Consider the following 16,044-nt stretch of genomic DNA (forward strand, 5'->3'; position numbering starts at 1 on the left):
ATTGAGAAGAAGGGAGGAATGGGAAAGGGGAGGAACTGCAGAATGAAATTGACCAAATTATGCTGTGGCATGTGTGAGTATGTCGCAGAACTGCTTTTATGTTTAACTATAATTCAGTGTTTAAAAAGCAATAAATAAATAGAAGGAAGACCAGTAGAAAAGAGGAAGGGGATCAAAGGAGGAAGAATGGGAGGGAAAGGGGGAAGTCCTGGGGATTGAAATGGATCTACACATTTTATATACATTTTTGAATATGTTAAAATGAAGGCTAGTCTTATGTATGACTATAATGCACCAACATTAAAAAAAAAAAACTTGTATATTATTTACTGTAATTAAAGTCTTTAAACCTTAGTCAATACAGAAGTCCTAGATATAACAGTGTGTTCAAGCTTGGACAACAGCAGCTGGGTGCTTGTCAATACAGCTTGGTGAGTCTGTTCATGGCATCACATTGACTGTGTATTAATACGGAGTATTCTATTGAGCTGTGAGTGGATTGTTTAGAATGTAAATGAAGCTGTTGATGGATCTGGTGACTGATGGCTTAAATTCCAATCAATCAATTGCTTCATCAGTTTCTTAATTCAGATCAAATATCTCCTGGGTGCACACAGTTCTTTTAGTGGTATTAAGAGAAATTAATGCTTTAAAACTAATTTTCATCAATCTCTTATAAATGCCAATATCTTTTTCACTTGTGTCCTAAGTTGATGACATTATAATTGAAATGTTCAGGACATATTACAGTACCCCAGCTATCCCTTGTTAGTTGGACGAGGGTAGGTAAATGACACTCTCCTCATCTGCATTATCTCTGTAGTGCTATTCATCTTGCCTCCAGCTTAAAAATTTCATGCAGAGTCATTAAGTCATATAAATGATTTAAAAATTAAGTTTAATGACCAGGGCTCTGGTATTAGAAATGTGAAGTCAATGTCTATTTCTCTTTTGTTGGGCATATACTGTGGCCCATTTCTTTCAGAGCTGCTAGATCCATGAGCTGGTCCAGGCTACCTGCTAATGCTGAGAGGTGACTTGTTACACTATGACAGACTCAGCTGTCTCTCAGGGTCCTTCAGTTACTTCATCACCACCTGATGTGGCTCTCCAATGTGACACATACACGAGTTGATCTTAATTTGGTGGTCATTAAACCTGTCCTTTCCTGTCAACTCTTGTCAATTATTCAAAATAAAATCAAGTATTCATAAGAAGTCTGTAATAGGATATAAGCAGACCAATTTAATAATTCATTTTTACTGATCTATAACTGGCATTCGTTGTAGCTCGTGCTTCTGTTAAAAATTACTAGATCTGGCTCTCTCAAGATAAGCCAGGTTGATATGCTTCAGATTTTACTGCAGTACTCCTCCTTGCCCCTATTGTAGCAATTGCTGTGTGGTTAGTAAGTTTAACTGTGCTTGGGGGAAAAATAGTATGTCATTTTACCCCCTAAGTTTTAAAAATAGCATATAATTATTTAACATGATATGTGTCTTTTTTTACAGAAAGACAACTGTACTGTTTTCGTTGTTTAATATTTCTACAAAGATCCAGATAATTGGTTTAACTTTTAGATACTCTGTGTGTATGAAATTTAAGACCTTACAGAGAGTCTCACCTGTTCTTATTTAAATTTTAGAAAGTAGATTTGGAGCAGACTGGAGAGAAATGAGAATCTGTTCCGTTGAAGTTACTTTTATTTATTTTTTTAATCAAAATAAATATATTCATATGTTTAAGAGAAAAAAATCTTGAAAAAACATTGAACTTTAAAATAACATGAAGTACAAATTTTCTTATATTGGTTCCTGGTTGAAATTCGTCAGCTGTAGAGAGTGTTGTTCTTTTCATGTAATCTTTAGGAAAAATAACGTACAATATATGTTTATTTACATACATCATAATTTAAAGTGTATGTAATCAGAGAAAAACTCTTGAATATATCATTAATTGATAAAGCAAATGGTTGGAAAATCTTGTTATAGCTCTGATCTTATTGTGCCTGAGAGAAGCAGCTTCACATTCAAATGCCCATATTGAGGATAGCTAAAAGGGTTAGAATTAAAGTGACTACATGGTTAGGACACATCTGAGGCACTAAATTGGTGGCACTGTGATTAGTTGACAGTGCATCATTTGGAAGAGAAAAGCATTTGATGGTTATGAAGAGTGAGAATGAAAGAATGTCCAGCAGTAAGCACAAGTGTTTCTCTATTTTTGAGAAATAATTTGCTACCAGTCAGTGACTTCCTAGTGTATGCCCTCATGGCTGAGTGTAGTAGATTTTTATAACACCACTCCATGAGACACCTTACTTCCCCATTGTAGAGAAGAAAAAACAGTGAGTCCTAATAAAATAAAGTAACTTGACAAGGAGTGTCAATTAGTGAACTGTTCAGCCTTGAACCATCTGGCTGTTCCTTGTGTCATGCCAGGTTTTAGTCACAAACCTCTGGTGCAGAAGTCCTTACCTTTGTCATGTCATACATAGGGCTCTGTATTTTCTTTGCTGTGGGATCTATATTGATGCACTGTTGGGTGTTGAGAATATCCATGTCTTCACCTCACACTTGATGAAGGTGGCATTCCCTGGCCTCCCTCCTTGTTGTGAAAATCAGTAGTGTCTCCAAAAGTTGCCAAGTAGTTTTTTTATTTTCATTGGAGAGTCCCTAAAATGAATCTTAAATGCTTGGTGATGTGTCTTTTGAGAGTAATTGTTTCCATATTTTTCAGAGACCGTTATTTCCACTAAGAACAGATTGAATCTATGGGAATTGAGACTGACTTGTCTCCAAGCCACACATAGCCAGTAGCACAGGGTGGAAACCTGACTAGCCAAGCAAGTTTAAGCACCGCCCTTCACCAATAGGTAGTATATGTGGAAGGCAAATTACCTTTCCTCTTCCTTGCCTCAGCTCCATGAGAAGGAAGCTCTATTCTAGACCAAGGGCTTTGTTTCTCTACTTCTTGTTGGTGGAGGCGAAGGCCTCATCCCAGGCAGAGCTGGCCCCTCTCTGATTTTTCTCAGACCGTTATGCAGAAACCATGCTCAGGAAACTTGTGTCAGAATATTGTGCTGGCCCTTCTGCTTCCAGTTCCTATTCATAGGCAAGAGCTTTGCTCCAGCCTTATAGGTGTCCCAACCCAGTGATTCCTAGCTCTAGCTAGTGGGTCAGCCAGTGGACACTCCTGGAGGGATTGCTACCACAAGCTCACCCCAAGGGCACTTGAAAAGCACATGTCCTGCCCTAGCTCCAGTGCAGTGGCTCACATGTTCTAACAGATTTCTGCAGGCAGTAGACTTTGGAACAGAGCCTGGCACAGTTTATGCCAGGGCATCATTAAGAAATTTGGGAGAACTTGGTAGTCAACAGTTCAAGGTAGGAGATAGCAACACAGCAGGAACCTCCTTGGAGAGTCCCAGGATCCTTGACAGGGAAGCTGTATGCCTGTGCTAGGTTTTAAGAGCTATCACAGGGGGACTGGGGCAAACTCAGAAGGATTTCCCCAGAGACAATTTAGCAGTGCCACAGCCTCACTGGCACTGGGGCTAAATAACTCATGCTCCTCTGACCCAGCAGCAAGTCCTACATAGCTCAGCTTAAGCCTGAGATCACAAGTATCTGTTAGTGTCTAGGGTGTGGTCTCAGGAGAGCAGGGACAGTGCCTATAAAGCCAATTCCTGAGTGAACTAGAGCAGGACCCTGCCTTCCCTGATCAGCCCTTGGCACTGCAGAACCTGACTCCTCAAACAAGTTGCAGCACTACCCTTGACCAGTAGGTGGTGTGTGTGGAGCCAGGGCTCAGCAGACCATGAGCAGGGTTGCTGAGGTTGCTCCTGCAGGGAGTGGGTTTTGCAGAAGTAGTTCAGCTAGGTCACTCCAAAAGTAGATGTTTGTTTATCACAGTTCAAATTGTTCAGTGCTTCAGCTGTGATTTTAGGTGCTGCAGCAGGGGGACTAAGGTGTGTGATGCTGTAAGGCTTGGATTTGGGGTGCAGTGCACCTGATCGAGGTTTTTGGACTGTATGCTTTCTCTTGAGATCTAAGGCTTGTCTGTCTGAAAGGCTGGAATAGGTTTTCTCAGAGGATGGCAGCATACTTCAGGTATACTGGGGGAACTCTGGTTCTCAGTAAGCAGCTGCTCAGCAGGTGTTAGTGACTTTCCCCATTTTTGATGAAGAGGAAGAGACATTCTACTATGCACATGTATTTTGTACATTTTTTTTTTTTTTGAGGGATTTGCTGCCGGGCAGTTTCTAATCAGTAGAGTAGACTCTTACTTAATTTGGTGTTACATTGGTTTCTCAACCCACAGTCTTTGGGAGGTGGTTTCTAACTGAGCTGTGCTTCCTGGAATTGTGATGTACTCAGTCCCTTCTTGCTACTTACCCCTGTCATCAAAGGAGGTTTTTGTAGAGAAAGGAGAGGAGTCTTCAGAACACATCTGGGGATACCATTGCAGACCCAGGTACAGGCAGACAGCTAGGGGAGGATCCAGCAGCACATGGAATCGGTAAGGCCAGAGGAGAGCGCTTGCATGAAGGAACAGGTTGTTGCCCAGTGCTGCTCTGAGGCCACTGGAGAGTGATGTGAAGGGTCTGTTGGGTTTGGCAGCAAACCTTGTTGATGTTGGCCACAGAGGTTTCAAAGTGATGGGGATTTAGAAGAGTAAAAAAGGTGGTACTTCATGGCTACAAGAGCAGAGATGGTTTAACACTCGAAGAAGGGTTTGGGGGGGGGGCGGCAGTGGTAGGGAGCTTGCCTTCCATCTGTGGGGCCCTGGGTTTGGCCCCACCACTATAAAACAAGAGAGTACGTGAAGGTCAGTTGATGTTGTCCCAGACTTTTTGTGGACTTTGAGCATTTTTTAGAAGTGCTTACTGAGTGAGCTGTGGTGCTTCTCACTCTAGGTGTTCACACATACAATTATGTGTGCAGTTTATTGTTGCCTCCCGACATGCAGTGCCTTTTGATGCTTTCTCTTCATCCTGAAGGCTGTGTTCAGTGGGCAGAATTCTTGTTGGCTAGTCCAGAAGCTTCTGATGTTTTTATGAGTAATGTTTGGTGGTGTTTACTGTGTTTAGAGAGAACAGGAAACAGTCAACTATTCTCTTTCTTGAAGTGACAGTCCCTTAAAGATTTTATTCAATTTGTGCTTTCTCCCATTGGATCCTAGGCTTTTTGTTATAAGGAACTTTCAACTCAGTCTGTGCATGCAACGTATTGCAGTGAACCATTGTGGAGCCCTCATCACATGTTAATTGTGGTCATTATTTGACCAGTTTTGCTCCATCAGTCTCATCCTCTCCTCCAGTGGCACAGGAATCCCAATACTGTGTGATTATGTCAGTAAGTTCCTTGGCATTTTACAACCAGAACCACAGTTCTATTGTCATCCCATAAAATTCTCCATCATCTTATATGCAGTTACTTTCCAACTTTCTGATTCTCTAATTTCTTATTTCTTTTTATCTATTCAAATCAGGGCCTGTGGTCTGACACATTGCATTTGGTGAGTATGTCTCTTAAGTCTGTTATCACCTATATAATTCCTTCTCTTCTTTCTTTCTTACTTATTGAAGAAACAGAGTAATTTGACCTAAAGAATTTCCCATATTTTAGATTTGCCTGATTGCACAACTGTGGTGTTAGTTAAGCTCTGCCTTTGTTTCCTGTTAACTGGTAGCAAAGTCTAAAGACTTCATTATGATTGTTTTCAGATTTCTTTCAGCTGCTTCTCTTTTTGTTGATGGATGCTGTGTCACTGCTACTCTGTGTGTCCTGGTGTGATGCCAGCTGCATGATGTTCAGATGGCCCTCTTGGAGTGATGTGATGAGTAGACAGGTGTGCCCTGGCCCACCTTGTTTTTCCTGGGTTAGCAGCCACAGGGAGCTCTGTCCAGACCCACTGGTTCCTTCCTTGTTGACAAGTGTTAACTCCTTCCCTTTCTCTTTGAAATTGACATTCTCTAAAAACTTGTTCCTATCAACTGTTTTGATTACTCTGAAATTTCAGGAAAGGCAAAACAAATCTTCAGTACTCTCCTTATTTACTTATTTGAAGAACAATATGCTGGAAAAACTAAAAATAGAATTTTCATTTACTGCAGCAATTCCAATTATGGATTTTTACCTAAGAAAGCTGAAGGCATTATGTTGCAGGGATGTCTGGAAGCCCGTGATCCTGGCTAAAACTCACAGTAGCCAGGTATGGGGCCATTGGCCAGTGTCCACAGGCATCAAGTGGTTGGAGAGGATGTGCTGTGGGTGACTTGGCATGTGTGCACAGTGGTGCACTGCCTAGCCTTTAGAAAGAGGCACATCCTATCACTTGTGCAACCTGACGAACTTGGAGGATGTTCTGCTGAGGCAAATAAACCAGCCACAGAAAGACACAGGCTGCGTGTTTTCAGTTCCACATGGAATCTGGAACAGACCATCCACCTCACAGACACAAAGACAATTGTGGCTACAAAAGGCTGGGGTGGCAATGGCCCAACGCTATAGGAATAAGGCCTTTTTAATTTTCATTTACTTATTTACTTATTTTTACATCTGTTTTAGCTGGTCATAGTATGCTGTACAATTCAGAATAACTAAGAGAGTAAATTTCAAATGGTCTTACTATAGAAAATGACAATTATTTGAGGTAATAGATATGTTGAATAGCTTAACTATTTCACATTGTGTTCATGAATCATATAACAGCATTTTATTCCCTGTAATGTATACAATTATGGTTCATCAGTTTACAACAACAACAAAAGAACATGGTGGGTTCTTAACACAGGCAGGCAAAGACTTTTTAGTAGATTTATGTCCCATGCACTTGAACATGTTGATGCTGCACAGCTTGTGACTGCTTCTCACAGTCAGATTGCCCCTTTCTTCTATGTGGAGGGCCTCCGTGGTCTCTTGACAGTGGTGCCTGCCCACAGGCCTTCCTGCATGGAAGGGTACTGTCTCAGCCTCTTTCTTCCTCACTCCTGCCCCACCACAGGTCTCAAGCAGCTCTGATTCCTCCTGAGTATTTTCTTTGGAAGGAGCTTGATTTCTGTTTCTTTCTTCTTTCTCTTTTTGATACTTGTAATTGACTTAGAGGTACTTTACCAATGAGCCACATCCCTAGCCTTTTTGTTTTGTTTTTAATTTTGAGACAGGATCTTGCTAAGTTTCCCAGGTTGTCCTTGAATTTGTGAACCTCCTGTTTCCAGCTTTTTGGGCTTCTGGGATTGTGGGTCTGTGCCACTGCAACTGGTTGATTTCTCTTTTTGGAAAGAATAATTTTTCAAGGGTGCACTGATGATTTCCAGTTCAGATTCAGGATCACAAAGTTTTTACATCTTCAGTTTGTATTTTTTGTGTAGAAAGTTTTGCTTTGTACATTTTTCTTGTCTACAAATTTCATTATGAAAGTTAAGACAAATTACACCAGTTCCCTGATGATATATACCAAGTTTTCATTACTGTGACGTATAATAATTGAATAATTAGGTGCAGTTTAAATTTTATATTTGACTCTTCCGTCCACAGATCATTTTGTAGACAGCCTGGGTACCATGTGACTAACTGGTGATCACCACTTTACTCCTTCTCTTTGTTGAGTCTGTTGGTGACTGGTCTCTGCACACTTTTATGCAGCTCACATGTAGACAGCAAAGTATGTGGTTGCATTGCCGCCTTCTCAAAGTGAAGTTGCCTTTTACCATCAAGCACAACTTCATTACTCCAGCCAGTGTGTTGAGGCATTGTTTCAACTTTTAAAACCTGTTATGTAATATGGCTTTTTGTTCTTGTTATTGTCACTGTAACTGGGCATCTTGCAGTTTCTTCAGTTGAGTTTTTTAAAGTCTATCAGGAAACACACAGGGGAAAACATTCTAGAAAAGTGGTAGAAAGTGACAGTGAGTCTTGGTGTGCACAATTGCAGGAAGTCCTGCCATTCCAGAGCTCTGAAGGAAGCCACTTGAGAGTGTGTAAAGTGATAGAAAAAGAAGGTGGCCATAAGAAAATTCACACTGCTGCCTTTCTGACAGATTGATGGTTTGTAGCCCCAGGAATTTATTATTATGCACTTCTTGATATAAATAAGGGAAATCATGGTAACGAATAGGATGAAGATATCTTGAGGTAAGACATGCCCACTGTAGTCTCACCAGGATGGAACTCTTGCTCCAGGATGAGCATTCTAGGCCAGTCCCACCTCAGCCAGGAGTAGGACTGGGCCAAAGCCCAGAAGGGCGCTCTCTGCTTCTTCTAGAGTTTTGTGGCAAGTGGAAGGAGGCAAGAAGTACCCAAGGAGCTTCCACAGAACTTAAGAGCAGAGTCAAGACTCTCATTCCCGGCATTCTTGCTGTTTAAGTTCCCATCCACTCAGTAAATGCCAGTTTTATTTCTTTCATTTTCCCATACATTTATAACTGGCAGGAGGAGAGTCTTGGTGTCCTGACAGGTTTTCAGCAGTCATGGGACACTTGCTGAATAAGATCACATGGCATGGATCTAGCCTGGACAGTTATCTTTATGGCCCCATGGTAACTGCACTAAGTGGATATAGTCTGCCTGCGTACTGTGCAGAGGTTTGTACATGATAGTCTCCCGGTTGTAGTGCAACATTGAACTCCTGGAATGGCAACTGAAAGCTATTACAGTGTATCTGCAGTTTTTCCTTAGGATACATAGCACTCACTAGTGGGTGCAGTCCCATTACTGCAAGTTATATGAGGTTCTGAGATCCTGGGTGATGGTTATTGCAGCATAGTCTTTGTGTCTTCTCAAACCCTGCCTGTAATGGGGCAGAGCTGTAATACCACATGGGTCATTGCTGGATTCCTGCAGCTGGTAGAGGAGGGGTGAGAGGAGGAGTTAACACAGAGGAAACCTGGACTCTTTGTCTGTCGTGGGTACGTTGTGGTGCTGACTATGGTTTCAGAAACATGAACATGCAGTCATTCACCAAGTGGGACTTCTCAGCCAACCACAGGCCATGTGTATGAGGGTGACCCCATGAGATTTTAGTGCAGCTGAAATGTTCTTATTGCCCAGTGGTGTCTTGGGGGTCTTAATGCTGTAAGCAGTGCAGTGTACATGTGTGTGAGTGAAGTGATGCTGGTATGAACAAACCTGTGCTGCCAGTCCTCTGGAAGGGCATGTCAGTTATGAACATGCTTAGCGCTTGGTAATGATAATGCATGACTGTGTTAATCATTGAGATATTCCTGTACTGTATTTTTTGTTGTTACTTGAGAGTGTATTCCTACTTGTTGAAGAGAGAGAGAGAGAGTGTGTGTGTGTTAGTTTATTGTAAATGAGTATGCTGTGTTACTCTAGCAGCAAGCTCATACAGATTTGTGCTCACCACATCCTTTGTTTTCATCAAGAGGCCATATCAAGTAACCTGTGCCATCTGGGTTTGCATTGATATACCCAGCAACATTGCCCAGTGGTGCATTTCTCAGAAGGTACTCCTGTTGTTCAGTGATGTGTGGCTCTATGTCACATGTTAACAGATTTAAACATGAGGATCATTGTGTGGCAATAGACTTCCATAATACTGTTTGTTTATTTATGACAAAGGTCGTTCATACATACACAAAAGAGAAATCAGACTGCCAGATAAAACCAATAATCTACACACAGCATTTAACACAGAATGAGCTTACCAGTTATCCCTGTAAAAGCCCAAAGAATAGACCACCTGCAGCCACGGGGCCTGGTAGGATTCTCATTCTGCATTCTATGTTCTTGAGAATCGGGGTCCTTGATGCAGAAGAAGGGAGATGCAGCTGGAAGCGATAAGGGGTCATGAGAAACCCCACAGCATTGACTTTGGATTGGGGAGATCAGTGTGAACGCAGGATGTACTTTGTCCACACACAAACACGCACACACATACGCACACACTTTTCTCTCTTGCTTTTGTTCACTGAAAAGACCTAGAAATGATGTTTAACCTAGTAGTATTCTGCAGTACCAGACTGTGAAGGAGACTGTCAAAGTCTAATAGATTCATGTCATCAGGACTAAGGCAAGAACCTAAAGAGGTACCCAATGGAAAATGTGGGGAAATTTGAGATTCTGTAATGGTAATAATGAGCACATTGTATTGAAACATCAATACTGCAGCTCATCCATGTGCCTCCCCCATGGAGCACTAGCTGAGGGTGGCAGAGTACCAACTCCTTGTCTTGGAATGTCGAGGGTGAAGAACCATGAGCCAGTCTTTACTTCAGAAGCTGTTCTACTAGGTGACCAACCTAATACACTGGGTAGAAGCTTCTCTGCTTGGGTTTCACTCCACCTGGACATGAAAAGGCTGTCTTGCCTGCACCCTATAGTGTAACAGTGGGTCTGTGCATGGAGCATGAGTGGCTGTAGGGCCATTGTAGAGTGGACACTGCCCCTTGCACCTCTGGTGTGGGACCATGGATGTGCATTCAGTGCAGGGCAGATCTAGACCTTCATCAGAGGAAATAACAGGGAAGGAGATCTGCAGGTGAAGACAGAATTTGGTGACATACCAGAATGGCAAGCCCGTGCAAGTAGGTGGTGGACTCTGCAGTGCAGCCAGCAGCAGCAGGTGCCCCTGGCACCTTCCAGAAGGAGGGAAGGACAGAGATTGGCATGGGGCATGTAAAACTTGTTGTAATTTGATTTTTCAATTATGTAAAGCATGTATCCTTTCCAAGTGAACAGTATCAAGTAAGATGTAGTTGGGTCTGTCTTCTCTTCCTGTCCATTCTTTTCCATATAGGTATGATGCACTTGTGCATACCCACAGCTTTGTACCTACACACACAAAGCACAGACATAGACAGATACACATGCATCTAGACAGTTACACACAGATGTGTGCAAATGAAGGGATACATGTACACTCAGACACATGCACGGATACAAATACACAGTACAAATGTACATGGATGCACACACTAAAGCCCGAACACAGATATTCACACACTTGTACACACGTTTATTCTCCTTTCTCCTCCCTTTCTCTTACTGTGAGTTAGTGTTCTGTACATAATGTTCTCTTACTTCCTTCATGTCAGCATGTGTCCTAGAAGTCATTTGATAACAGTATGTAGGGGTCTTTCTTTGTTTTCCTTTCTTTTCCCTTGTGCTCTCCTTTATTCAGCTAGTTCTCTTTTTGCCCCCATCCTTTTGTTTTTGTAAATAGTATTGCAGTGAATAGTTCTGAGAGTTTGTCATTTTGTGCTTTTCATGTTCTGTCTTCAGGGTACATTCTGAGAAATGGGATGATATAACTCAGTCTTGGAGGGTCAGTGGAATTTTGTAACTTGATATTTTTCTGTATTAAAAATCAAATAGCAGGGCTTGGGCTGTAGCTCAGTGGCACAGCATTTCCTCGCATGCTTGAGAGAGTTCAATCCTCAGCACCACATATAAGTAAGTAAAATAATAATAAAATAATAGTCCATTGACAGATAAAAGAATATATTAAAAAAATCAGATATGCTATGAGTGTCCAGTAGCACATTAGCTGTGCTGTTATTATTGAATATATGTTCTGTGGTGGTAAATGTAACATTTTTTTAGCAAGGTAATATCATGCACTCTTGGAGATTTTTGTGTGTCTCATTTTTTTTTCACTCTCAAAAGACATTAAAGGTAGAAATGACCCCTGTAGTCTCTATAGTAGTTAATATTAAACCTTAAAAGGCAGAAACACCAAATAGAAATCAGGTGATCAAAAACATTGAATGGGCTTGGCATGGTGGTACACGACTATAATCCCAGCAGCTTGGGATGCTGAGGTGGGAGGATTGTGAGTTCAAAGGCAGCCTCAGCAACTTAGTGAGGCCTAAGTAACCCAGTGATTCCCTGTCTCTAAATAAAATATTAAAGTAACACACACAAAAAAAAACAAAAAACCAACAACATTGAATGGCTGTATCTTTTCAGAGACTTGATCTGTCAGTCACATCATATCAAAATGAAGGCCTTTGAAGGTTTTTGTTCTCATGATGTATCTCTTCTTGCCTGGATCTGTGCACTTTAGCTCAGGAATAACCTTCTGTAGTACATTTTGAGAGTTGTGACTTTTTCTTCTCTACTTCCAAGGTTCATGTTTCATTCGAACGGACCAGCTGGATGGCGAGACAGACTGGAAGCTGAAGGTGGCTGTGAGCTGCACTCAAAGGCTGCCGGCCTTGGGGGTGAGAACCATCAAGATGTGTGCAAATAAAGGGATACATGTACACTTTTGTCTTCAGTGGGAATGTCTAGGGAGTAAGGACCTTTCTGTTCATGCCATATAAGTTATATACACTATGAAAATACATTGAGAACTTGTTTTGTTGTTTTCTTATTTCTTACCAAAATACTTCCTGAGGTTTCTAAGCACATAACCTGTTTTATATTGTTGGGGATGTTTTTTTGGCTTCACACTTTAGACTTTCATTTTTCTTTTTCTACTTTTTTACATTCTCATTAAATCTCAAAGTTGAGGACTTTGGTGGGACACAGAAGGTCCATTGTTGCTAACTAGCTTACTCCCTAATAGCTACTCAAGGTACTTCTTTGAGAGACTGGGACTCAACCCTGGTTTAATCAGCGTTTGAGCCCGGTCTGTCACCTGCAGCTTTTTCTAATGAAGCATGGAGAACCTCTCTGATAGAAGGAAGTGAGTTTTGCAGTGTCTCTTGAGCCAGGGAAAGGAGAAAGGCTCCAGCTTGAGTCCATCAAGTGTTTGTATGTCGCTTTAGAAGGTAGAGGTTGGGTCAGAGAGCAAGGTCATGGATGGTGTTTATTTCCAGTGATCTCTAAAACAGCTCTTACAAATGTCAAGAATCTTCTAAACTGTGCGTGCTTCGTCAGCACATATACTAAAATTGGAACAATACAGAGAAGATTAGCATGGCTCCTGCACAAGGATGATACGCAAATTCGTGAAGCGTTCCATATTTAAAAGAAAAAAAAAGAATCTTCTATACTGGCATACATGTATTTTTTTTTCCTCCATTCTTGAAAAAACCCTAGTTGTGGTCATTTGATGTTTGTTTTCTGTTAGCTTGTATTTAATATTGATCTGAGTGAGAGCAGCTTTGTCTTATGTGATTCGATGATTCCTTGGAGAGTAAAGGAAGATTGAGATTGTCTGGGGTGACCTTTGACCACACAGTTGTTGTCAGCTGTGGAAAGAACGTTAGGTACTGCTGCCCTTCGTTTAGTTGCATCAGGATGGGAGTACCTACTGCTTATGCTGCAAATGGTTTGCAGCTGCTGTGGACAGCAGGAGCCACTGAATCTCTCCCTGCTGCACTTTCTGGAAACTAGAAAGTGGCACATGTGGGGCTGGGGTGCCATGCTTCTTCCATCTACAGTGTTTATTTCAGGTAGTCCCTACATTAGAAGTCATTCCTCTGTGTTCTCTGGCTTTTTCAGAACCAGTGGGCCCCAACAAGCTTCCTATTCCTTTGTGTATTCTTCATCATATGAGAATGTGTTGTCCAGAGTCACCGTCACCATCTCCTCTCCTTCTTTCTCTTTTGACAACTTAAAAATACCACATATGCTTGCCTCTACTGCCATACAGAGTGAATCCAGGCTAGATTTGGAACACAGGTTGTAGTTTTCTCACCCTGTGGTGGATAGTGACCGTTCTTAGCTGACCAGCCTCCTCTAGCACCCTTCCATGGAGCCAGGGAAGCAACTTCTACTTTATTTATTTTAAAATATATTGACACTAAAAGAGGGCATCCAAGTAGCAAATCTTATGTGGAGAGCATCCAAATAGCTGGTCAGATAGTAAGAATTATGGGATAAAATGTTTCACAATTTCAGGCTTCTGGTTTTCTAAACTGTGGGAGAAGAGTTGTACCAAAACACTCAGTACCTAGTGACAGATGGATTACCAGACATTATCTTTTAAAATATTTAACATAAGCATGAAAGAAAAAAATTTCATTTTGACAGAACGTTGACAGCTCATTGTTTAAATCTATACTTCTTGGAAGTCTAATAGACTGGAATTTTCCATCACATCCTTCCTGTATTTCTCATTTGGTTGTTTGCCCCTTACCTTTGCCATTTCATGTGCTTGCCAACATGCAGTGTACATGTATGCTCATGTATATTGTAATCCTCCAAATCAGTAAAACCAGATGGAAGTGTGTGTCCTCCCTTTAATTTTCCGAACTTTAAACATACAGAAATATGTCTCTTATTTTGTCTCTGTATATCTTGTAGTCCCACTCATTCCCCAGTTTGGAAGTTCATTTTGAAAACTGCCTGAATTTCTGCTCTGGATCAGGATTTCTCCATTAAAGCCAATAGCATACCAGCTAGATGATTTGTTGTAGTCTGTTAATTCTCAGTGCTCTGTGATGGCTTCTTTACATTCTGTAGGATATATCAGGTATTAATCTCTGTGTTCTGAGTTGTCACAGCTCTTCTTTTCTATGATTGATGATGACAGAAGGCAGATTCTCCTAGACCAGTGGATGAAGAGATTATAGGAGTCAGATTTGCTATCATTGCCCCAATCAACCAGTTGACTCTCGTATCTTCCTAGTGGTCGGGGACAGTAGGACAGCTCCCATGCCTTGAAGTCACAAGTACAGCATTGAGGCACTTTCCCACCCAAAGGGTTTTGGGGGAAGGTACACAAGCAGCTTTTGCATGTCAGAGTAATTGCCCAGCTGTTTTTCATGATGGCAGTACCATTCACTGTCTCCATTAGGAGTGGAAGAGTGGTCCAGAATCTGTCCTCAGCAACATCAGTGTTGTCACCATTTTGATCTTATTATTCATGACTTTGTGTGGTGAGGTCTCTGCCATTTTAGTTCCATTTCCCTGATGACTTGTTTTGTGAGCTTTGCCTCACATGCTGTTTGCTATCTGTGTATCCTCTTTGGTGTAGTGTCTGCCCACCTAGAAAGTATTGTCTAGGTGGTTGTGCAATGGAGATCCTTAACTTTGGCGTTCCAGTCTGTATAGCAGCCATCTGTTTCTTCACTTGCAGTATCACATTTGACCCGAGTCAGTGTTGGAGAAAAGTGCATAGACCATTTATTGTGTTCCATCTCATCTTGGGGGACACATTCAGCCCTTGTGTGTAGCGATAATTGTCAGTTGTTCATAGATACCTTGATCAGGTTGAGGAAGTTCTTCCTAGTCTCATTTGCTGAGAGGTTTTCCATGAGTAGGTACTGGATTTTTCAAAGGCTTTTCTGTATCTATTGAGGTGAGCATGTGGTTTTTCACCATTATTAATAATAATTTTGTGGACCAGTTTTTACGCTTGTTACACTACCAGCAGAATGGGACGAACACTGTTTTGTCTTGCTGAGAGTCCTTTATACATATTGCAGCATTTGACATTTTGTTAAGGATTTTTTATGGCTATGTTCAGGAAGGATATTGCTCAGGATTGTTTTTGTTTAATGTCTTTAGTTTGATATCTAGGAGTATGCTGGCTTCATAAAACAATTTAGAGAGTCATTTTGCCTCTCGTATGTTTCAAGTGGTTGATGTAAGATTGGTGTTATTTCTTTTTTTATATGTTGAACAAATTCACCTTTGAAACCATTTGATCCAAGAGTTTACATTTTGGGAAACTCTTTAATTATGAAGTGAATTTTTTTATGGATTTGGAACTAATCAGATTTTTCAGCAGCTTATAATACTTAATTTCTTTGTGTATTGTCAATTTCTCTGTCGTTTCTGGTTTTCTGTTTTTAAAACTTTCTTCTTGTGATAGGTCACACTTTTCTGCATTTTTTTGCATGTCTGATAATTTTTTAATTGGGTGCTGGATATTATAAAATTTTTAGGGATTTTTTTCCTCCTTCAGAGCCTCTTATTTTTTAATTTTTTTTTTTTTTTTTTTTACTTTAACAACTTGTAGATGGGCTTTCTCTTTTCAAGTCTTGTTCTTAAACTTCGTTAGGATGGACCAGAGTCCCTTTATTGTGATGTTTCATTTGCGGAGAGGTTTGCCATGAGTAGATACTGGATTTTCATCCTGCTCCCAGGGTACAGTCCTCCTGGGATCCTCCCAGGACCTACTGAA

The 16,044-nt window shown here is 41.1% G+C and overlaps 1 protein-coding gene and 1 non-coding gene across 9 annotated transcripts in view; both read left to right on the plus strand.

The window, feature by feature from the left end:
• Window positions 1-16,044, plus strand: part of Atp9b (ATPase phospholipid transporting 9B (putative)) — a 255,181-nt gene that overhangs the window by 85,042 nt on the left and 154,095 nt on the right. For all 8 annotated transcript variants that reach the window (XM_058580694.1, XM_058580696.1, XM_058580691.1 and 5 more), the window contains one exon: window positions 12,093-12,187. In XM_058580694.1, coding sequence (XP_058436677.1) covers window positions 12,093-12,187 — 95 coding nt within the window. The remainder of the gene's footprint in view (window positions 1-12,092; window positions 12,188-16,044) is intronic.
• Window positions 12,837-12,939, plus strand: LOC124095502 (U6 spliceosomal RNA). The gene has a single exon (XR_006852500.1). It is a non-coding gene; the product is annotated as a U6 spliceosomal RNA (small nuclear RNA).

The sequence above is a fragment of the Marmota monax genome, unplaced genomic scaffold, assembly GCF_021218885.2.
Source record: "Marmota monax isolate L192 unplaced genomic scaffold, Marmota_monax_Labrador192_F-V1.1 WCK01_AAM20220418_F8-fsc00060, whole genome shotgun sequence".
Classification (NCBI taxonomy): domain Eukaryota; kingdom Metazoa; phylum Chordata; class Mammalia; order Rodentia; family Sciuridae; genus Marmota; species Marmota monax.